This window comes from Cyprinus carpio, chromosome A13 (genome assembly GCF_018340385.1).
Source record: "Cyprinus carpio isolate SPL01 chromosome A13, ASM1834038v1, whole genome shotgun sequence".
NCBI lineage: Eukaryota > Metazoa > Chordata > Actinopteri > Cypriniformes > Cyprinidae > Cyprinus > Cyprinus carpio.
The window spans coordinates 14,358,452-14,382,315 of NC_056584.1; the positions used below are offsets into that span (position 1 = coordinate 14,358,452).

The 23,864-nt window shown below is 35.3% G+C and overlaps 1 protein-coding gene and 1 pseudogene across 4 annotated transcripts; one reads left to right on the top strand and one right to left on the bottom strand.

Moving 5' to 3' along the window:
* Window positions 1-324: 324 nt before the first annotated feature.
* LOC109100818 (erlin-1) lies at window positions 325-9,441 on the bottom strand. 4 transcript variants are annotated; one of them, XM_042768936.1, is made up of 12 exons: window positions 9,331-9,441; window positions 8,339-8,466; window positions 7,715-7,796; window positions 7,402-7,448; window positions 7,199-7,260; window positions 6,909-7,034; window positions 6,667-6,740; window positions 6,523-6,581; window positions 5,816-5,907; window positions 3,813-3,902; window positions 3,649-3,728; window positions 325-2,714 (listed from the first exon to the last, which is right to left on the bottom strand). In XM_042768936.1, exons 2-12 carry the CDS (start codon window positions 8,443-8,445, stop codon window positions 2,490-2,492), a joined length of 1,044 nt encoding a protein of 347 aa, XP_042624870.1. In that variant the 5' UTR covers window positions 8,446-8,466; window positions 9,331-9,441; the 3' UTR covers window positions 325-2,489. The 4 variants fall into 4 exon arrangements, with proteins under 4 accessions (XP_042624870.1, XP_042624869.1, XP_042624867.1 ...); XM_042768935.1 differs by having other exon boundaries at window positions 9,343-9,435; XM_042768933.1 differs by having other exon boundaries at window positions 9,275-9,431.
* Window positions 9,442-11,940: 2,499 nt separating this feature from the next.
* LOC109101158 lies at window positions 11,941-22,110 on the top strand (annotated as a pseudogene).
* The last annotated feature ends 1,754 nt before the right edge of the window (window positions 22,111-23,864 follow it).

A 23,864-nucleotide genomic window follows, 5' to 3' on the forward strand; every position in this document is an offset into this window, starting at 1 on the left:
TGAAAAACATGAAAAAGTTGTAAGATTAAAGACATACATTAAAGGAGCAACCAAAGTCGCATCTGAAGACCTGAATATTTGAATAAGAGAGGCACCTTGAATACCCTAGCAACCACACGACCTGTGCATTGTGTGTTTGGTAGGCTAAAAAAGTTCTTTGCATGCGCTCTGTCTTGATGTTTTAACTCATATTAAACTAAACACACTTCTTTAACACTAACCTTTGTGAAACTTCCTTATTAGGACATGGTGTACACTTCCTTTATGTGCAAGACAAGAACAGTATGTTTGATCACACGACTGCAACACCAAGAAAACAAGTCATTTTTATGGTATCAAAATAGGTTTTATTTCACAGAATTGAACATTGTCAAAATTTTATAAATTTTGCATATAAATGTTTTAAAATTAGGATTAGAAAAAAAAAAAGTGACATTCACAGAGTGGTTATATTCGAGTCAATTTAATCAGCCATTAGAAGCACAGGGATATTATGAACAGAAAAATATTTGAGAATTGATTTTGAGACACTTAAACGTACACCCTGAAGGAAAACAATAATGTCAATTTTGGGGTGAGAGAAGCCACTGGTTATAGTGGGAACATTCAGACTAACTAGTAATTGAACGCTTGTCTCTTTGATGGAAAATATGTAGATGTAAACCTATGTGCTGTGTGACAGATTTACACAGACATGACCTTACATCTTATATCTGTTAAATATAGGGTATGAAAAAACTCTAGGCCATTCAAGTTAACACACGGGTCTCTTTTCCTGAGAGATGGTACCAGTAGACACTATTCAAAGCCTTGTTTGGATGATTTGATTTATTGTCAATTAATTGTTATTATTGGCATATGAAAGCAACTTAGGCAGACTTGGACACTTTTTACTACATTTTTGAGTCATGTAGGTCTTTGTTGCCCAGTCTTTAGATTCTTAAAGATCACTGGCTTCCCCTGCTGGCGACATTCTGATGAAGTTTCTGAAGCTTCAGGAAAACATCATCTGGCTCCCAGCATGCAATAATATATTGTTAGAACGTCTGATCATTAATGCATTCACCCATCAATGCTAAAAAAATAATAGTGCCTAATGATACAGCAGCCCTTATTGTAACTGAATTCCCTTCTAAACAAACTCCTTCCAGTAATGACAAAACAAGCAAGCTTAAAGGCATTTTCAGTTATGAAGGAAAAGACTGAACCATATAGAATTCATTAGCTGTCCATCTCATAGCTTTTCAAAGGCTGGAGTCCCGGATCAAAACTTTAACGTCTTTCAAAACTTTCTGAAAGCGACATTTCCATGTTAAGTGTTACACCTTCTAAGAACCAACAACTCAAAAACAGCGCACAGGGCACCAACAAACTAACACACTACACAAGACTATACCAAACCCACTATTTCTGACATTACACGAAATTAAATTCACACCAAAGTATTCAGGTGTCAATATCATTGAAAAATTCTCAATCATAAAGATCAGTGAGAAACAAGCAGGGATTATTTTAAAACAGATTCTTACATACACATGTAAAAGACACTGATCTCTGCAGTTGTGGCCGGGCTAAATTAAGATTTTAGTGATAATGAAGTTAGTCATGATGGAAATGATGATGACTACAGGAATGGTTTACCTAAAAAATGAAAATTCTGTCATCAGTAACTCAGTTACCCTCATGACATTCCAAACCTGCATGACTTTATTTCCTCGGTAGAACACAAAACAAGATATTCTAAAGATATATTGTTTTTGTCCGTATATTAAAAGTTAATGGGATCCAAGCAAGGTACAACATTGCATCCCATTGACTTATTGTATGAACAAAAGAATATATTTTTTTAAATATTCCACAGAAGAAAGATAATCATATAGATTTGGAATGACATGAGGGCGAATAAATAATGACAGAATTTAAACTCTGAAGTATCCCTTCAACAACATATGAAGGAAAAGTAGATGACAAATTTTGGCTACAAAATGAGTTTATCAGATTGCAGCTGCATAGGCCACTGCCTTTGATCTCAATTAGTGTGATGCCTTATAATTCCAGTTATGTAAAAGACAACACATAAAGGTATGTTCACATACTTCACATAGATGCATCTGCATCTAACAAATAATTAGCATGGATTTGTAAAAGATAAGCACAAGTTGAAAGTAAAAAAGGGGAAAATGCATGCTGATGTTATTCAGGGAGGGGATTCAGGTTTGGATCGCACCAATTTAACCTGGCAATACTCAGTAGCACAGTTCCTGGACATTTTTAATCCACAAATGACTGCTAGAAAACCACAGGCTCTGTGTGTCAGTCTCCTCAGCTGACTGACTCACGCCACAGTTAGCCAAGCACCCAACCTCACTGCAGAAGAGAGAAAAGTATCCATGTCAGCATGCCTCACAAGCACCCATGCCCCACAAAGAAAGAGAGAGAGAGAGAGAGAGAGAGCAGAGGAAGAGGGGGTGGACAGCTCTCAAGGCCCCTCAGTGGCGTTCTGTGGCTTTGGGCTTGGATGCTTTCTTAAGACTCTCTTTCATATTCAAGGCCTCCAGCTGCTCCACCGAGTCTGCCTCACCCCGGCCTGCGGTCGGATGGGAGGCACTGTTCTCTACAAACATGTTTGGGATGTCTTGACCAAAGTAGATCTTGCTGTTTGCGGCAATGGCCTGGTATTTCATCAGCTCCAGATACTCTGGTGTCAGCTTCAGCTGTGGAGGAGAGAGACAGTGGTGTGATAATTGACATGAGCACATCCTGCATGGAATCATCTCTGCTGTACCACTATGACATCAGCTACAGTCTCCTACAGGCACTTTCTTAATATAGCTGAGGTCAAAGGATATTTGAGCTTTGGATATGCTGAAAAGTGAGAAAATATTTCACACAAAATCTACTTTATGTTGTTTTTTTTTTTGCTTTCTCATTGATGTGTTTAAAAGATTAGATTGTACAGATGCACTAAAAGTGAACAAACCTAAATGTTAAACCAGTCTGTGATTTAGGAATAGTTCACCCAAAAATTTCAATTTTGCTTAAATTGTATATACCCTCAGGTCATCAAAGTTTGTTTTTCATTGAAATAGATTTGGAGAAATTTAGTATTATTTTAGCCAGAAACAAAAAGTTTGAAGTAAATTTATTTACAAACTCCCAGCTTTTCACTTCACAAGATGTTAATTTATGGACTGGAGTCGTGTGAATTATTGTGATGTTTCTGATCAGCTGTTTGAACTCATTCTGACGGCACCCATTAACTGCACAGGAAGCAATGATGAGCTGGTGAGTTGGTAATGTTACATTTCTCCAAATCCGTTCTGATGAAGAAGCAAACCGCTCTAAATCTTGGATGGCCTGAGGCCTGAGTAAATTTTCAGCAAATTAACTATTCCTTTAAACCTGTAGGTTTATCATTTTGTAAATGCACCAAATAACATTTTTTTTTCCTTTTAAAAACTGGCTCCTCTAAGGTTTTCTCTAAAAAGTTATTGCACGAAAGTACTTAATGTTTATGTTCAAAGGGCACTGAGCCTTACACCAATATTTCATATTTTCTTAAAATTAAATGGTAAAAAAAATTACATTGAGCAACAAAAAACTCTGAGAGAAAAAAAAAACAAAAAAAAAAAGTGTTATTTATTTTACCCTGTTGGCTTCTGCAAATTTCGCAGCAGTGTAATATTCTGCATCTGCTCTTGCCTTCTCTCTTGCCAGGAAAGCAGCATCTGTTACAATCAAATAAATGTGTCTGATGAGTAACATACTCTACGTGACACACGCTATGAAAATTCTCAGTAGATAAACCAGACCTTCAATTTCTGAGATCTTTTTCTCAGTTTCCTTCTCCATCACTTTTTGTTGGAAGTGAATCTCCGCCACCTGAGCCACTTTCTGAGCCTCTGCAATGAGAGCAACACATTAGATGAATGAGGACAGAACCATGACTCTATATATAATCAGCATTCAGGGGTTAAAGCAAAAAAAGAAAAATCGTGAGCCAGAACCCAGAAAATGATTTTCCTTGAAACTAACTAGTAACGTATCTGCCATTGCCATTAGCCCTAGACAGGCTCAGACTACAGATTATGGTGGGATATTTGAAACAGCAATAACAAGAAAGATTAAGAACTAGAGTGTGGTGCAAACACATGTAACATTTAGGATGCTTTTGACATCAAGTTTTGCTGGTTAGCTGTGTCCTTGACAGGGTACAAGATGACCTACAATCTAAAACATGAAATTTCTGAAATTGTTTTGTTCAAAAGAAATAATGGTAAATCAAATACAAGGAAATTAATATAAAATAGGAAACATACAAAGACAGTTTACTACAGAAAACTACAGTTCAGTTCAATTAACAACAAAAACATTAAAATAGTCCAAGAACTGGTAACTTAAACAGGGTTCGTACAGATACTGCAAAATAAAATTCCAGGACTTTCAAGGACTTGCACTACTTTTTTGGTTTTCAAGGACTAAAATTAGACCTCACTTATTAATCAATATTGTTATTATCTTTCAAATTAAAATAAAATAATAAAACAAAATGGTACAAATAAAGTGCAGCACATGCAAAGAATGCAATGAGTGTGGCAACTTTTACATTTGAAAGGATACTATGGCAAAATTATCGCTCTTCTCATTCAAACTGATTTTTTTTCCATTAATATATGATTGACCTGAAGAATGAAAGCGATGTCATACACGTGTAAAATTATGAGCTTTATCACGCTCATAGACACTAGGGGTGTGACAATACACTTGGCTCACAAGGTGAGATAAAATGCAGATACTTGGTTCAATAGAACGAGACAATGTTTTAATACTTTAAGAAATGTTCAAATGACAAAATATTTGTCTTTTATTCACAAAAAGTAAAACAATGCAGTTGTATTTTGAAATGTTTTGACTAATCTAGTGCTTAACTAATGATTATTTTGCTAATCAAGTAATCTACTGATTATTTTGACAAGTGAGTAATCTAATATTTTAAAGTAATACAAATATAACTAAGTGGAAAAACAGGCTTTAATATGACTATACTTATATATAAAGTAATGATGAGGCAATAATAACTGGCCTCAAATAAAGTATCAAAACCAAGTACATGGTTTTATTGAACAACACTGTTAAATACATAATGTAGTATGCATATATTATAACAAATATCTGCAGACGGTGCCAACGGCCTGGTGATGTTTCATGTGATTCAACGGTGTTTAAATCCATTTAATTTCAATATTTGGTCATATGCAAGTCAGAAACTTTTATTTTGAAATCGCGATGTACAATAAATCACATATTTAGAAATATGTTGATGTATTCTCCTGCGTTGGCAACGGTTTAAATGATTTAGGTTAAAAGAGTTTTCCCAGATGAACACTGCAGAGCAAGAGTTTAGCCCCTTTCACACAAATAGTCTTTACTGGTACATTACCGTTAAGAGATCATGTGTGAACCATAGATGTAAACAGGACCTTTTCAAAAATCCCGGTAAATTTGTTCTGGCAATCATATCATTCTTTCACAGCTTTTTCAATGTGTCCCACTCGAGACCCAGGCTTCTCTTCCATTCATCAGCTAATGTGCGTCTCGTGTTTATAAGAGCAAAAACTTCTGATTGGCTATTAATGTTAGTTTGGTTGAGAATGAAAGCTGTGTTCCTCTCATACACTGGTAGGCGAACTCATGAACTTGAATGTGATATCAACAAGTGTTTTTAAATGTAGGAAGACTTTTTTTCCCCGCAGCAAAACGCCTCACGCCGGAGAACTTTAAGCCCTGAGCACTATATTTGGAAGTTTAGACTCACCAATGATAGCCTTCTTTCTCTCAGTTTCAGCCTCTTTCTCCACCACTTTCTGTGTCTGAACGGTGATGAGCAGCCTGGTCTTCTCTGCTTCCCTGCAGACGATGAAAACAAGGGAATATTTTATTAAAACCATAGATAGATGCATCTAAGGGCAATTTAGAATGTCATGAAAGATTTTTATTTCAAATAAATCCTGTTCTTTTGAACTGTCTATTTTTCAGCAAATCCTAAAAAAAAATATTAAGCAGCACAACTATTTTCAATATTGATAATAATAAATGTTCCTTGAGCAGCAAATCAGCATATTAGAATGATTTCTTAAGCATCATGTGACACTGAAGACTTGAATACTTGCTACTGAGAGCTAGCTTTGCCATCACAAGAAAAAATTACATTTTAAAATGTATTAAAATAGAAAACAATTATTTTAACTTGTAATAATATTTCACAACATTACTGTTTCTACTGTATTTTTGATCAAATAAATGCGGCCTTGGTGAAAATAAAAGACTTCTTTCAAAAACAATTTAAAAACATTACCAGCAGTATATATTAAACGTCACATTTAAAAATCAGCAAGAGTAAAAAAAAAAAACTGCTTAAGGATTTAAAAAAATAACTAGCATTTTAATTGATCATAAGGACACAATATGCAGATACCCTAAAGGACATCCAATCAAATTGTACAGAATAATATATTCACTCACATTAGCTCATAGTTTCTTCTGATTGACTCAGGAATTTTAGGTTTGGTGACTCGCACAGCCTGCAAAATATCATGGAATCATGTAATTTTCTGCTCAAGTCAAAACTGAAATCATAGACACAAAACCATAGAGATAAAAACATACCTGAATTGTGAGACCGGGAGCCATAACATTCAAGTCCTTCTGCAGCGCAGTCTTTAAGTTCTCATCAATTATATCTGTCAAACAAAAATGACACGAATGCAAGTCCATGACAAATGTTTCTGAAGTGAGAAGGCACCAAAGATGAAACAAATGACACAGCAGAAACTGCAGCACTCACATAAACAACTGAAAGTTCACAGTATACTTGGCTGAATAAACTGTTTGACACATCAATGACTTACCGAACAGTTCTATGTAGACTTCCTGTAGTGTGTGCACACTGCAGAACTGGTTTAACTCGTGATGAATTTTGTTGAAAATTAGAGTCTTGTCATAATCTGCAGTGTAGTTCTTCACTATGTCCACCACTGTGGAGGAGAACAAGAGCATGAGCTCATTTCATCATCCAGCCTAACATCTCATTTTGTCTTCCATGGAAGAAGGTCAGTCATACATTTTGGAAAAGGATGAGGGTGACTAAATGAAGACAGAACCTTTATTTTTGGGTGAACTATCCCTTTAAGGCTCTTACCTGCTGATGGAACCAGCATGTTGACCACTTCAATTCTGTCAAAATAGATCATGACACCCCCACTGTGGAACACAAAGAAATTATTACTTTCATTCAGGAACCCCAGAAAATATCTAATACAATTTAATGATGACCAAAAATGATCCATTTTAAGTAGTTTTTCAGGACACACTTGATGGAATAACAACAACACGAAGGATTACCTGGTTCCACAAGGCACATTTTTTATTTCATCTGTTTGCAGGGTTGTCTATAAACATGATGCAAACGTGAGGGAAAAAAAACAAAAACAAATCAACATCTGTTGAGTTTTTGACTAGCTTTCTCATAAAAACGTCTGCTAAATGCATAAATGTAAACGCAAAATATTTAACAAAAATCCACTCATCTTACAAAAGTCTTAGAAAATGATAATAATAAATTTAAATATATTATATATATTATAATATGTACAGCTGTAATAAAACAAGAATTCATTTTTGTATTGGGCCAACTGTAAATACATGACATTTGTACCTGCACTGATCTATATGAGGTGATAAAAGGCAGCATTATATGGTAACCCGGGCCATTAGGAGCCGTCAACAAAGCTCCTCCTCTGGAAAAAAAAAATGGGAAAAAACATGAACCAGGATTACGAAGCAAATTAATTATGTAAATGATAAAAAATGGCATCACTTTCATTTGTGTAGAAATAATATTACAACTTCTATTACTATAAATAAGCTGTAAAGTTACCTAAAGAGACAGTTGAACCAAAAATTTTAATTCTGCTATCATTTACTCTACCTCCTGTCATTTCAAACCTGTATGACCTTCATTCTTCTGTGGAGCACAAAGGAAAACTTTTAAAGACTGTTGATAATCAGATTAATAGGTGACCAATGACATCCATTATATGGGGGGGGGTGGGGTGTTTCTCTTTAATATTTTTCTCAAAATATATTATGTTTTGTTCCACGGAAGATAAAAGTCATACAGGCTTGGCCAAATGACAATTTTCAAACCTTGTGTTAAACACAATTTTAACTGATCTAGCCTTTCCCCCAACCTACAACTAAATGACAGGTATTTTAGGAATTATTAACAACAGCAGTATAAAACCTGTCCATATTTTTAATGCAACTTCCTGATACTCACCTGTAATACACAGCTAAATGTCCTTCCTCGATCTTGTGAATGGAAGAATGAAGCAGAATGGCCATCACACCGGCCATCGCTGCAACCACTGCCCCAACATGTGCCATTTTCCTTCAGCCAGCACTCACCTGCCGAGACAAGTTTGCAAAAGGGAAAGCTGAGCTGATCCTCAGGATAAACAGTCAGTTTGAGGGTGACAAAAGATCAGCTTATAACAAAAGCAAGGGCCCTGAGTGCAAACATACAAGCAGATCAGCCTTCGCAGCATAACCTCCCTCAACTGATCCAACCTACAATATAATGATCTCTGGAGAGCTGCACGGCAAACTGAGATAACAGGCTTTCAAAGTCCATTAGACCCACCCACAGAGCCCACCACATAAGGTAGTAATGTTTCCAAATGCAAATGAACAATACAAATACATTCTTATGGTCACATCGTGCATGTATTAGTACGAGCTGCATGACCCCCTTTAGGTATTTTAGGAAAACAAATGATAATCATAAGGCTGTCAGTGACCAGGAATAGCAGTCTGGCTCGGTATCACGCGCAGTTCTTTTGTTCGAATGCTGTCTAGATAGGGAACTCAGTGGCTTTTTAGAACACAGCCTGAGCCTCTCCGTTCCCTGTCCTGGCTATGTAGGCTAGCTAACGTTACTTCCTCAAATGAAGTGCTGACTCGCACGAACTATTAAACGTTACATCATGGCACAAACCGATATGAATAAACGTAATATGTCGGGACACGTGCTAAAACAACCGTTCCGGTCATTCACGTGATCTAGACACAGCAGAAGCCGTCACAGCACCAACACAAGACTAAATTCAACCGACGCCCGCGGCTGGCTAACTAAGCTAATTATTTGAAATGCAAGCAAATCTTGTGGCAAAGCGACCTTCTGTCAAGTTAAACGACATACACGAAAGGTATTTACCGATCACTCGATTAGTTAATGGGCAATGATGTCCTTTCGCTTTTGCAGGACATTACTTAATTACTCACGACGCCGTGCCCAACATTGTAAATTTGAAGGTTCCCACTGAAACGCTTTGTTAATCCGACATACTGATAAGGATTTCCCTTTCAAAATCTGCCTCAAACACACCTTCAAAATAAAAGTCACCAGTACTTTTTTTTTTTTGTTCTGCTGGGATAAAAAGGGATGAAATGACATAAACATGTCGACAAACAAAACATCATAACTAGCCAAATAACAACAACAACAATAATAGTAATAATAATTATAATTATTTTATTTTATTATTTTATATATTATTTATGTTTATGATATTATATTATGTTTCTTACGTGTAGCATAATCTTAAAACAAATAAAAAATATATAATTGATCAAAATAAAATGTTACTCTCAAGTCGGCGTGCTTGGGTTGCTATGGAAACAGACGCACGCTGAAGGTTAGCTGACGGATTGAAATGGATGAGCTGAGAAACTTGAAAGTTCGGTGAGTTATGAATAATAATAGAAAAAAAACACTTGGACAATCTTTAACATTGTTAACATAGCAGATAATTACTTTGGAGCTTGTAAAGTTCTCCTGTCTGGGCAACAAAAACATGTTTTTCATCAGCATTATAGCTAGCTACCTAGCATTGAGCAGAAACCGCACTCGTGTAAGTTATACAGCACACACACTGGCGGGTGTTGTCATGTAAAGTAAACTAAAATGCATTTTCAACGTACTAATATCAAAATCTGAAAAACTTAAAAAACAAACTATGTAAAAACAAATAAAATATGAACAAATGTATTCAATGCAAAGATGAGAGTGCATACAAATAAATGGTAAATAATGCTATTATTATTTTTATGACTATGTATAAGGTGGGTGCAAGGATTCAACAATAGCTTTTTTAGATTTGTCGACAAGAAAGCAACATGTTACACCTGCGGAAATTCCATTGTTTTCCATAATTTGTGAACTCAGACTAGGAACACTCTGCAGAGTCCTGGTTCTGGCTTTACTGCCCTCTACAGCTTGCTTTCGCTGACCTCAAATTGAACCCCTTCCATCATTTTCTACAATTATCCAGAGATTGAGCTGATGTGTGAACTGCAAGGTCAGTCTTTTTTTTTCCTTGAATAACAAGCTATGAGAGCTGATTGTAGATGCTATCAAACAGTTTTAGTGCACACAAAATTTTATACACGTATAAAACTCTACTGTTAGTTCTTTTTCTTTTGTTTTTAGGCTCAGCTAAACTGGGCTATACAGCTTTGGCACTTTGTGATAATGGCCCTTATTTAGTCTGTGCTTCCTCCATACCTGATCACAAACCATCACATTATGGTAAAATGCATGTTTTACAATAGTCTAACATTTGCTACAGTAATTATTTATATTTTATTATTATTTATTTTTTTAATATTATTATTTAATATCCACTATTTAGGAACTGGGAGAGCGGCATTCCACTTTTTAGCAACCCACTTTTGGTAGAGGATGTCACAGCATTGGTTTTTAACCCTATGAACGGTGTCAAATTTTTGCTGTAAATTTGAGGTCCCTTACCATCTGGATTGTTGAAAGAGGTGACAACTAGATTAGATTTAGGTTAGATTTAGTCATTTAGCAGATGCTTTTATCCAAAGCGACTTACAAATGAGGACAATGGAAGCAATCAAAATCAACAAAAGAGCAATGATATACTATATATCTATAATAAGTGCTATAACAAGTCTCAGTTAGCTTAACACAGTACACGTAGCAAGGGTTTTTGAAATAATATAATAAATAAAAAGAAAAAAGATAGAATAGAATAGAGCAAGCTAGTGTTAGAGGTCTTTTTGCATTTGTTGATTGTATAATAAATGAAAAGAAAATAGATAATATAAAAAAGATTAGATTTTTTAAAAGAAAACAAGCAGCAAATGAATAGAGTGCAAGTCTAAAAGGGACAAGTGTTTTTTTTAAGAATAGAATTAGAATAAAGAGTGCTGTCAATGCTAGACAACTATCATTTGATGTAGCCTAGGTAGAGTGCCTCTCCAGCAGATGTCACTGTTACTTGCACATGGATTTCATATGCCAAGAATGAGATTAATGCACAGACAATTGCATTAATTACACCATCTTTATTTGATTATTTAGTTTTTTGATTCTGTATTATAATTCTATTATAAAAAAAAAAAAAAAATTAACTACCTTTTTTAATCTTTTTGTATTCTATCTATTTTCTTTTCATTTATTATACAATTATAAAAAAAAGACCTCTAACACTAGCTTGCTCTATTCTTTTTCTATTCTATCTGTTTTCTTTTTATTTATTATATTATTTAAAAGCCCTTGCTACGTATACTGTGTTTAGGCTAACTGAGACTTGTTATAGCACTTATATATCATTGCTCTTTTGTTGTTTTTGATTGCTTCCATTGTCCTCATTTGTAAGTCGCTTTGGATAAAAGCGTCTGCTAAATGACTAAATGTAAATGTACACTGTTTATTTTACCCATTATCCTTTCTTTATGTTTTCTTGCCAGTGCTGTCAATCTCCCTGCCACTGATGGTTCAGTTATTGAGTGTAAAACAAACCTATCTCATATGCTCAGTGGGAAGCTGACACACTTACTGTAGGTCCTCAGATGCCTATTTCAGCAATCACTGGTCTAAGTGGTGACAGAGCTGACAATTTTGTGGTATGGGCTGTGTCTACAGTAGAGTGTTTTCTTATAATAGTTATCCTGAATATGAGTTTTTATTAGTGTTGTATAAAGTGATGTTTTTTATTGACAATATTTTATGATCAAAACAAAAGAACAGACATTGATTTCAACATCATAATCAGAAGGTTTAGATAGCACATTAGTTTTGTCAAAGTCACAGCGTTATAGTATGTCCGTCCCAACAGCCTTTGAAACAAATAAAACCAAAACTGTGTCCAAGTGCCATCTGCTGGTCAAATTCTTTTGACCTATATCTTGGTTAGCTTTGTACTGCAATACTGTAATTTTTTTGCTGCAGGAATTGTAAGAAATTTTATTTATCATTACCCTAATACGAGCCCTGAAACTACACATTAATCTCTTTTCAAGTGAGACATAATTTCAGCCTGATTCAAGAGCATTTCCAAATCAATTACAGGAAGGCATTTTACAAAATTTACAAATGAAAGGAAACAAATTGGAGGTGGTGCAGACTCTAGGCTTTGGATAATGCAGCCTTGAATATATGCTGCTGCCCTGACGGTGAGACACTGCTGATAGTTTCTAATACAGTAAGTGTTTATATTTTATGATAATGTTAGTGTATTTTTTTTAATTATTCATATTAAAATATTAATGTAAAACGTTTTATTATAATATACACCATATTAATATAATATTTTATCAAAAATGTCATGTTAAAAACTCATATTTTTATATTTATGCCAGAATGCAATTCAATACAATAAAGACAATGCTGAGAAACACAATCAATCAATTCTGGTTTTGCTTCATAGGGCTGTGTTTTCAAATTCAAACCACTGCTGAATGGTAAAGTTGTCAAAGTTCTGGATGCACTCTGTGGAGATTTTGTGGCTGTTGCTCCATTATACACAGACAGAAGCATTTGTTTGGTAAAAGAACATGTGGTGTCAATTGGTTAATTAATCACAATTAATAAACTGATACATATTATATTCGTATAGTATTACAATATAAATATTAAAATACGAGGTAGATATTGAAGCTAATAAGGCATCTGTATCTTCACTATTGCAGTCAGTCAGAGAAGCAGGAGACATACAGCTGTGGGCTCTGGATGATGGACTTTGCATGGGCTCCATCTCTCTGCAGACACATGTTAGTGCTTTAACTGGAGGTTCTATACGACACACAAAGTAATTATTTTTCCCAAATTAGGTGAATAAGTCTGCTGTACATAAATCTGTGTTATTTGGTGTAACTTTACTTCAGGTGACCAGTATGGCATGCTGCCCCATAGCACAATATGTTGTTTTAGGGACAGCAACTGGAGACGTCCTGTTTGTGGAGATGACCACAAAACAAAAACCCAGACTAGTTCACAGAGACTAGTTCTCTACCATGTCCCTGTAGACCATTTGGTGTGAGTTTCACAGCACCATGATCATTTCTTGTGAATTGAAGCAATGTGAACTGAATGTTGAGCATACTGGATATTATATTTGTTCAACAGGTTTGATCAAGGTGGCAACTTCTTATTCACTGGAGCATCAGACTCACGCATGTTTGTGCTGAGCACAAGACCATCAGAAGGATTTGAAATTATTGGATGGATTGGTCATTTTTAGGATGACGTACACTACTGTTCAGTTCTCTCTTTTTGGGGTCAGTAAGTTTTTGTTTTTTAAAGAAATGTATACTTTTATTCAGCAAGGATACTTTAAATTGATCAAAAGTAACAGTAAAGAAATGTAAAATTACAGAAGATTTCTATTTCAAATAAATGCAGTTCTATTCTGTTTATTAAAGAATCCTGAAAAAATGTAGATTGGATTTCCTAAAAAGCACAAAGTGAGCAAGAGGGTTCTTTCAGAAACATTCAAAAATCTTACCAACCCCAAATTTTTGAACTGTATTATATTTAACTTTTTTGCCTAAAGTTTGAAGTAATTTCTAATGAGTCTTTTTACTTTTATTTTTTTTCAGAGACTTCAGGTACCATTGTAAGCCTTTCCACTCTGTACCACAAGGAAAATAAACATGTTGAAGTGCTGGTGCTACACAGCAAGACAGAGAGAGAAATCAATGAGGGAAATGTGCTTCTGCTAATGATGTTATTTGTACAGGAGCTTACAGGTATCAGGAAAACACAAAAACACACCATAATTGAGGCTGGCATGCAGAAATCTTCTCAAAAAATAGGACAAATGATAAACATTCAAAAATTCCAGCACTCCTTCTCATAATGTTATGCCACTTCCAGACTCAAAAGATTGTGTGGATGTCTATCGTCTGTGTAAAGACGTCCTGCACAGCTCCCTATGTGAGATCCCTCATGCTCTCTGCTCTTGTGTCCTGGGCATAAACAAGATATTTGGTTACAGCCAACAGAGAAAAGTCTTGCAAAGATTCAGTATCCCCGAGGTGCTGTAACAACAGATGACACCTATAGTATAATGACAGTTTTATTTAGTGTTTTTGGCACTGCTCCTCTTCTCGTGATATACAGAGTGGAGAAAAGACCTCTAATACCCAGAAAGCAGTTCACTTGATACTAGAGAAGGAGGCAGGGGGCCATTTTCTGAGTCCTGCTTTTCTGCAGCTCTCCCCACATCAAACCTGGCTGGCTACAGTTGGTGGGGATGGACTGCTGCACATCTGTGAGATCTCAACAATGGTATTGTTTGTTAAAACCAATCTCTACAAGTTCATCCATGAGTACTGGGCTAGGAAAAACATGTTTCTCGGAAACTGCCGAAATATGTGATGTAAATGTGTGTACTTTTGACAGGTACAGTATGTACAGCTGCAGAGCCACTCAAGTTGGCAGGGTGGAGTCGGATCTGTTTGTTTCACCACAAACAGTCAGACCCTCATCACCACAGGCCTGAGGGATGGCTCACTTGTCTGCAGCCGGCTCAGGTGAGCTCAGGACTCTCAAAAAACATCAAATGGACAAATATTACTATGCTTTGATCTAGTTTCAAAATGCCCTTGAAGCTGGACCTGAAGCATCTTTGTTTTTACATGCATTTAAATTTAACAGGTTAAGGCTTTCTGGGGCTGGCAAAGCAAATGCAGCTGCCCAGTATGCTCAGTCAGTTGCTAATTCTTTTGAGTCTGTTCTATCCTCAGAAAAAACTGTCCTCTCCAGAATGACTGACTGGGATCCACAGATGAAATCTCTGACCAGATGTTCCTCATTTCATACAGGTGAAGCATAGAAACACATTATTTTCTAATGTTTAAATAATATTTATGCACAATATTGTACATGGTTAAGCAGTTTTACTGGGGAGATGTTCTGTTCCTTGGGACATATAATATAAAAAGTCATAAAATTCTTCCTGCAGGGAAAGATGAGTCATGAAGCTGAACAAGAAGAAAACTATTTTGTGTCTCCGACTAGTTCTACATGGCTTGACGGAAAATTAGATGTGGCTGGTGTCTGAACTTATTTATGTGCTACTGTTTAATTAATATAAAATTGCCTTGTTATTGTTCTCAATATAATATAGCATTATTTGCTGCCAGCAGCTAATTCTTTTCAAGTTACAACGCATATTGTGTTTCTTATTTTATGAGTTTAAAAGGTTTAATCACAGGCCTCAAGCAGAACAAATCCCAAAGATTACAAAATATATTTACATAAATTACCACTGTTGTGGTACAGGGAAAGGTGTTACAACCTTATGTAACATTAGACTGCCAATGTGAATCAAATGTTTGAATATGAAATGTCTGAAGTCAGTATGATTTTTTTAAAGAAAGTAATACTTTATTCAGCAAGGATGCAGTAATTGATCAAAAGTGAAAGTAAAAACATTTGTTACAAAAGATGTTTTGTAACAAATGTTCCTTGAGCACCAAATCAGCATATTGGAATGATTTCATGTGACACTAAAGACTGGAGTAATGGCTGTTGAAAGTCAGCTTTGTCATCACATGAATAAATTACATTTTGAAATATATTAAAATAGATAACAGGTATTTTTAACTATAATAATTTTTCACAATATTTCTGGTTTTCTGTATTTTTTTTATCAAATAAATACAGTCTTGGAAAGAGATTTATGTCAAAAAAAAAAAAAATAATAATAATAATCTTACCCAACCCCAAACCTTTGAAAGATTGTTATGATACTGGTTTCCACAAACATCAAGTGAGGAACAGAATAATTGAAAGATAATACATTAATAGTAAGATCATGACTCATGGGTCAGGTGGTTTCCAAACAGGTTCTCCAAGAGGAGACCCAGCATATGCAGAGACAAAGAAGAACCTAAGAAAAACATCAAAGTTCTTCGTGACAGTAAGAGAAAGAATCGTCCACCTTTTTTTCTCTTTCATATTATTGTTTCCATACAGACAGTTGAAAGGTTAATCCTAATTGTCTCTGCATCACTCCAGATCAAAGCAATGATGGAGGAGAATGAGAGTCTGCCAGACATGGAGAAACTTGAGCACCAGGAATTTAACCTGGATGTGGAAGAGCAACAGAGGCTGCAGCTCGAGGGAAAACATGAAGTTACCAGGGTAAACATGACTATTTACAGATGGTGAAGAGCAGATTAATTAGACATTTCTTACCAATTTTAGATGTGTATTCATGTTGTTTAAGGTGAGGAAAGAGATTGAGATGGAGATTCTGGCTAAGTGCTATAAGAGGGAGACCCTGAAGAAAGATTCCATGTGGGTAGGGAAAGGGAAAGCCATTAAGGTCTCTAGTCTAAAAAGAAAGTAGATTTTATGTAGGGGGAAGCAACAGTAATAACATCCACATCCATCGATTTCACCTGGCTTACCTGTAACTAGAAATACTATACAGCAGCCAAGTGTCAGTGTCTTTGTGTGCATTTTGTTGCCCCCCGGCCTTTCATTCAGAAAATGAGGTGAAGACCTACCCCCATGAAGGAACGCACTGAAAAAGAACCTGAAGAGCTTCAGAGGGTTGAGACAGTGAGGCAGATTGAACAGGAACATTCACAAGTAAGTGTACAGTGTTACTCAAACAATAATGAGTCAGCTGTTGGAATGGATTCCTCTATAGCATCCAAAGCCTCACATGATACTGAACATACAGCAGCATACCTTGACACAGTGTTTGTTTCTGTTATTTCACAAAATTTGACACAAATAATATAAATATTCTTCATAGCTTCAAGAGGTGATTTTAAACACAATCTCCAGAGACAAAGAGGAAGAGGAGGCAGAGGACAGTAAGACAGAGAGTCCTGTCTGACTGGCTCTATATGGAGGGGTCAATCCTTATCTCTATAGCCAGTTCAGCTTCCACATCAGAGAGCAGAAAATCAACCACATCACCTTGCTAAAGGTGATGACTCCTCTTGTTGTTTATACTTGATAATTGAACTTGATGTTTTATTATGTTTATTTGTGTGCTGGCATCCTCTTTTGAGTTCAGAAAATGTTTTTAAAAAAGGGGTGGGGGGGGTCATAAGAGTCAACTACTATTAATGTGTTATATTTCATGGTCGTTTTATGAAGGATGTTATCTACAAAGTAAAGAGCACATTCAACAAAGAATTTGTAATGCGTGTCCTGAGAGAGCTCTTACTGTGACCGACTGCCTGTGTACAGTAGCACAGGCAGTCTCTGTTTAAGATTTTAAAAAATCTAGGGTTAATCCAGGATTTATTTTACCTTTACTAGTCCATCTTACCAGATGTGTTGTCTAACAAGTCTGAACATAGACCCATTTTATTTCTTTCAAACTGAAATAGTTTTTGTGTAATTTATGGCAAACACTGATTTACTATTGTGGCCAGTGGGCCTTACAAATGAATCTGTGTGTTTTTAGATCAATGTTGAGAAATACCTCACCACAGAGCAGAAAGAAAAAGAAGAAAGGCTAAGAGAGGAAGATAAACGGCCAAGCCTTCAAGCCAAGGTATAATATTACTGTACCCCACAACAGGTGTGCTTTTATTTTTTAATTTAATTATTTACTTTTTTTATCATAATAATTGTTTTTTATAACAGTTTTTTTTTTTTATAAATGTGTTATTCTTCTGTTCATCCATGGTTTCAACAATAAAGCAGCACAACTGTTTTCAACATTAAAAATAAGAAGAAATGTTTCATGAGCACCCAAATCAGCATATTAGAATGATTTCTGAAGGATCATGTGACACTGAAGATTGGAGTAATGACTGCTGAAAACTCAGCCTTCCCATTACAGGAATATGTTACATTTTAAAATATATTAAAATAGAAAGGTTATTTTAAATTGTAATGTCTTGCCAACCTTACCAATCTTACCAACCCCAAACATTTGAACAGCAGTGTAATATAATACAATAAACTGAAATATGAAAACTGGCTTATATTGCCAAAAACCTTTAATGTGGATATTTCAGTTTGTCTCATGCTGTAGATGATAACTAATTTAACATTGCAGTCTGACAACCTGAGAGATCAAGCACTCAGTGTTATGATGGGTGGAGTTCTGGAACTTAAAAAAGAGGACATGCTGGCTTATAATGCCAATTGTTGGCTTATATTTCTTATAAGCCGGACTGTTTTGCACATGAGGATGGTGAGGTGGCAGAATTATTCCTACTGGAATGCAAAAACTTTTGTACCAAAAAGAAGATAAAGGCAGGGGAAAGTAACATTTAAGATATGATAAACTTATAGGAAGTACCTCAGCCTGAGTACATGTCTAAACCTGTGGTACAATGGACAGAATAAGAGAGAAAGAGCTTCAAAGAATTCAAAAAAAAGCAAAGGAGCTCAGAGAGGAGAAAGAGAAATACATATAGGTATGACTTTGATCACAACAAACAGGGATAGTTTATCCAAACTTCTGTAGGTTTTAACTGTCAGGCTTAAAAAATTATAAAAATCCACCAGTGTTCCATATAGCACATAAACTATATTACTATAACTATACATATACTATAAATCATCTGAAACCATCAAATAACTTCTTATCTGCAGTCAGGTATATTCAACGTTGCCATCTCAAAAGTCTGTCACAGTAAATGCGAAAACCAATGGGTGCTTGGCATCATTGATGTCAAATCTGCATTTTTGGATGAACTGTTCTTATTAGCAATCACTCCCTTCCATTTCAAATCATTTGAACTCTGTAGACCCCTTTCCCTGTTTCTCTAGAATCTAGACAGAAATGAAAAAAAACTGCTGACATCTATCAAAGAAGTTACCCAGATGTTTGATGAAAAACTCACAAAGCTGTTTGAAAGGAAGATGAAATCAGAGATGGTCATATACCAAGTAAGCTGATACTGTACATCATTGCATTTTTGCATGTCACTTTTTCAGAGGCCTATTGTGTGCAATCACATGACCTGCAAATACTGTAGTTACATAACCGTAACTTCGCATCTCATAGATTGTGAGTTTTTATCCTTCAGGAGGAGCTCAAGATTGCTAATCTGGTTCACTCCATTCAAAACTCAAAGAGATCCTAAGCAGAGACACAGTTGAGCCTTAAACTTGAAAAGGCACGAAATGTAAAGGTGACCTATAGATATTCTGTCTCTTATCCCCTTATCTTATCTGTCTCTATCCCTGCTGTTGTCTGTTCACAGTAACTCTATATAACATCAGAAATTGGCGGTTATAACTTGAGACTATTATAATGTTCCTTATGATGAGACAAAAATTTCATGCAAGAACAAACTTGTGTGGCACGGTAACCCGTTCCTGTGAGACGGACTGTTTTGCACATGTTCAAGTGTGATTCACCTCTCTTTCCTGTCAGAATGAAATTGGGGAGGAATTAAAAAACACAAGGAGATTGTTGATGAGTCTAGAGAGGAGTATGATAACACAGTCACTGAGGACAAAGTAAGATTATGAATATATGATGATGCATTATGCATATCCATAATGTTCTCACTAAGAAAGTCTTATAAATCATTTGCCTTTTTTTAAGTTTCTTGACAAAGGATTCCACAAAAAGTTTTTTGACGTCCCTGGACACATAATTGACCAGCTCTGTAAGCTTTACAAACGCAGTCCAAGGTATTATTTCAGAGAAGTTGCAACTTCGTAAGACATGTGCTTGTCCGGTTATCTTTAAAAAGAGTAAGTGTTGTTTGACAGGGTTCAGAGGATGAAAACAGACTGAAAATAACCCGTTCAGAGAGGGGGCGTTATTAGGAACAGGACCATCTGATGGACTCTCTCTGATGCCGAAGGCCGTTGAAGAGTTGGACGCACCAGAGAACATGCTGGAAGGATTAGATCCAGTTGTGTGGGAGAGGTTTTGCCTGGCTAGACGGGCCAAAGTTGAAAGTGAACAAAAGGTGAGAATGGGCAGACAGGATGCAAAGGTGCTAAAAGTCACCCAAATCACATTTTAAGCCATGTTCCTCAAAATGCAAAATCTAAAACTGCATGAGAAGAGTTTTAACGTTTAACTCCTGTAAGTCAATATATATCTGACTATACAGATGCTCTGCTAATCCATCGCAAAGTAACTGAGGACCTTGACACCACCATCAGGGTATATAGAATTACTCATCTTTCTCTTCATTTAAATTTTACTCACACTATAAATATTATGGTCTTTAATATTGCTGATTGTTTTTGTGCATCGACCAGAAACTAAGCACAAAATGAAATCTAGATGATCATCATCACTGGCCGTTTGAACTAGAAATAAATTATAAAGTGTGTAAATTGACATGTAAAGAGCAATAGTTGATGAAATGAAATTTAGATCATTTCAACCAATAAAAATGAAGGAAACATTTTAACCAGACCCTGCGCATCACTCAGGAGACTCAAGACATATGGATTTATTCTGTAGTCTGTTATCGTCATGCATTTAGTGTTTTTTTCCTGGCAGGTATATGATTGATAAAGTCGAAAAATCGAAAAGGAATGGTTTAACAGATCTAAGCAGACACTATGGCTCAGGACCACCTTTGTCTTTGCTTTAAAGTCAAAATGAATGACAAAATATTACAATTACAAATATTTGTTTCTTTGTATTTTTCTTATGTCAGTACCTAAATTAAACAAATAATGACAACAGGGTTTCAAAGCAGCTCACAACTCTGGAGACGACCATAGATTTACAGAAAACGGTAAACCTATTGTAGAAGAGATATTAAGCATAGAATAACTTTTCCAGATGCATACTTCTCAGCACAGGTGTTGCTTAGTTGTAAATTCTTTACAAGTTGTAAAGTCTGGACGATTACATGAATCATATTCATTGACGGATATAAAAGTTTGGTTTGTTCCACTCTTTGCCCAGACTTGCTGTAAACAGATAAAGCACCTGGACAGACAAGGTGTGCAAATGCAAGAGAAAAATGCAGCCCTCGACTTGAAAGTGGCTGACATGGAGATAGCTGTCGCAGAGAGAAGAAATAATTACGAGGCTGTTGGTAACTGACTTTATATCTTGCCCCATTAAAGAAACAACTGTTATGTAACAGCTTAGTTGTTTAGCGCACAAGGGGCCTTAATCATGAAACATGAGGAGAGATTACTGTTAATCATTTATAAATGCATTTTTAAAAATAAATTAATGCTTTTATTATTGAGCAAGGACACATTGACTTGATCAAAAGTGACAGTAAAGGCATTTAAAATGTTTTATTTCATATAAATGCTGTTTTATTTAAATTTCTATTTATTGAAAAAAAAAAAAAAAAAGTTAATAAGTTTAATAAGCCTACAAAAATTAACACTGCAATGTCTGAGAAGTTCCACATATAATGTGAATAGTATTCCTATCTGAATGTACTGTACTGATAAATGACCTGGTCTGAAAAGGCTTCTTACAACCCATTTAAATAGTGTCAATAAAATGAATACAAACAATAAATATCAGTTGTCCGTGAAGTCTTGCTCTGTCCTGTCAAAGTGCAGTTTTTTGTCATCTAACCCTAAGTTGTCTATACGATGCGCCAGACTGATTTGTTTTTCCTCTGTGGGTATTTCACTCTGTAATTCACACAGCACTGACTGAGCAAAGGGACTTCATTTGCCTGCGAGCTTCTGCAGCTGGGTCAGGTCACTGAAAGAAAAGACAGCGAAGTGGAAAAAATCAAGAACGTTATTCTTCGCGCTAATGGCAATACTTGATTAAGAAATAAATGTTTACCTTTTTTCCTATACATCCTGAGCATCTTTAATTTTCTCAATATTTCTCCTCCACTGCTTTTCTAAGCTCTTCACATTGCTGAATGAAGTCTTTTTGTGCAGGCTCAGCTGTGTGAAGTTAACAGTCTATTTTCTCCTCATATCATTCCGATGGACATCAGTATCAGGGTCTCTGCCGTCGGTCAAACTGTGGTTAGTCTCCCAGTTGTGAGGCCTGTGGTTAATCGTAATCTACCATTTTAAGGCGTTTAACCACACTCTACAAAATATCAACAATGCTCATATGAGAGTCTACACAGTGGGTGATTATGTTTTTATGAAAATAAGCTCTTCACACGTATGAACGTGGTGTATCTCCTCCTTTCTTATTTTAGCTTCACCTTAAAATATTAGATATCAAAAAGGCAGTAAACTGGGCTGTACTTTGTGTATTTTCATTAGCTGGTGTCAGTTTTATCGGGGTTGTCTCCATGATTCGCATCATATGAAATCGCTATAAAGAAGAGAAAACGGCTAACAGTTACACAACTCTAAAATGACAGGGCACTGTTTACGTTTCTTCTGTCTTAAAAATACAATCGGAAGCAACTCTAGATTAATCTGATCTTTACATCTGTTATGTTATCAGCACTCTGATGTTTTGAAATCGTCTTCTCCTTCCTTGCTTGGTGTTTTGAAATTGGTACAAGATCCAAACATTTTTTTTTTTTTATTATTGCAAATTCAAAATGGCATTAATGAAAAACAACTACATTACACAAAATGTATCATCAATACATCCAACGTCGTCTGAACAAATGGATGAGAATGGATAGAAAAAAAGCAGAAACAGAACAAGTAAAGAAAAGAGGATTATAAAGAAAAAAGGAAAATAAATAAAAACATCAAAACAAGTATTAATCACGGTACATGAAAGATCTCATATCTCTTCAAAAAAGAAATAAATTTTTTGTTATTAATTACTCCGTGATTTAATTAAATGTTCTACTTCACATAAGAACTCTATAAAGGTATTTTCTTAAGAAATCTTTGTTTGTGAAAATAGAACTTTGCCACGAGGATAAGAAAGTTAACAGTTGATTCTAAAGATTTGTTTTGGTTTCCAAAAAAAAAAAACAATATCCTTAATGTAAAAAACACCATTTACGTTAATTTTAGAAAAACAATAGAAACTCAAATCTTTCCAGAAGAGTGAAGAAACATTACATGAGAAAAATAAGTGACAAATATCTTCACTTTCTTTTTTACAGAAGGTACATATATCAGAAACTTTCACCTCACTTTATTCGGTATACAGTATTTATATGGTAATAACCATGTTTTCCTCCATTTAATGTTATCTATTTTAGAACCCCCCAAAAAATTCCCTTTTGGAGAAATTGAGTTTCGAGATTGAAAAAGTTGACGAATAAATTTGTTATTACAATCTTTACTTAAAAGCGAGACACCTCCCAAATATAACTGTGAAAGTTGTTTTGTGCATTACTCATGGGTAAGGGAAGCTTTCATTAGACATATTAATCCATCAGGAATTGCCTTTATATCGTTATATTTGCGGTTTTCTGTAGTTTATTGTTATTTTTAATCATGAATGGTAACGTGGTATGTAGTATGTTTTATGTTTTTTTATATGTTATTTGTAGTTTATATTTTAGGGTGTCTATTTTTTGTTGTCTATATGAAATTTTATTTTTTTTTTTTTTTTTTTTTTTGTTCATTTTTTACATTTTATTTTTTTGCACCATTCACAGTTGGGACTTACATAAAAATT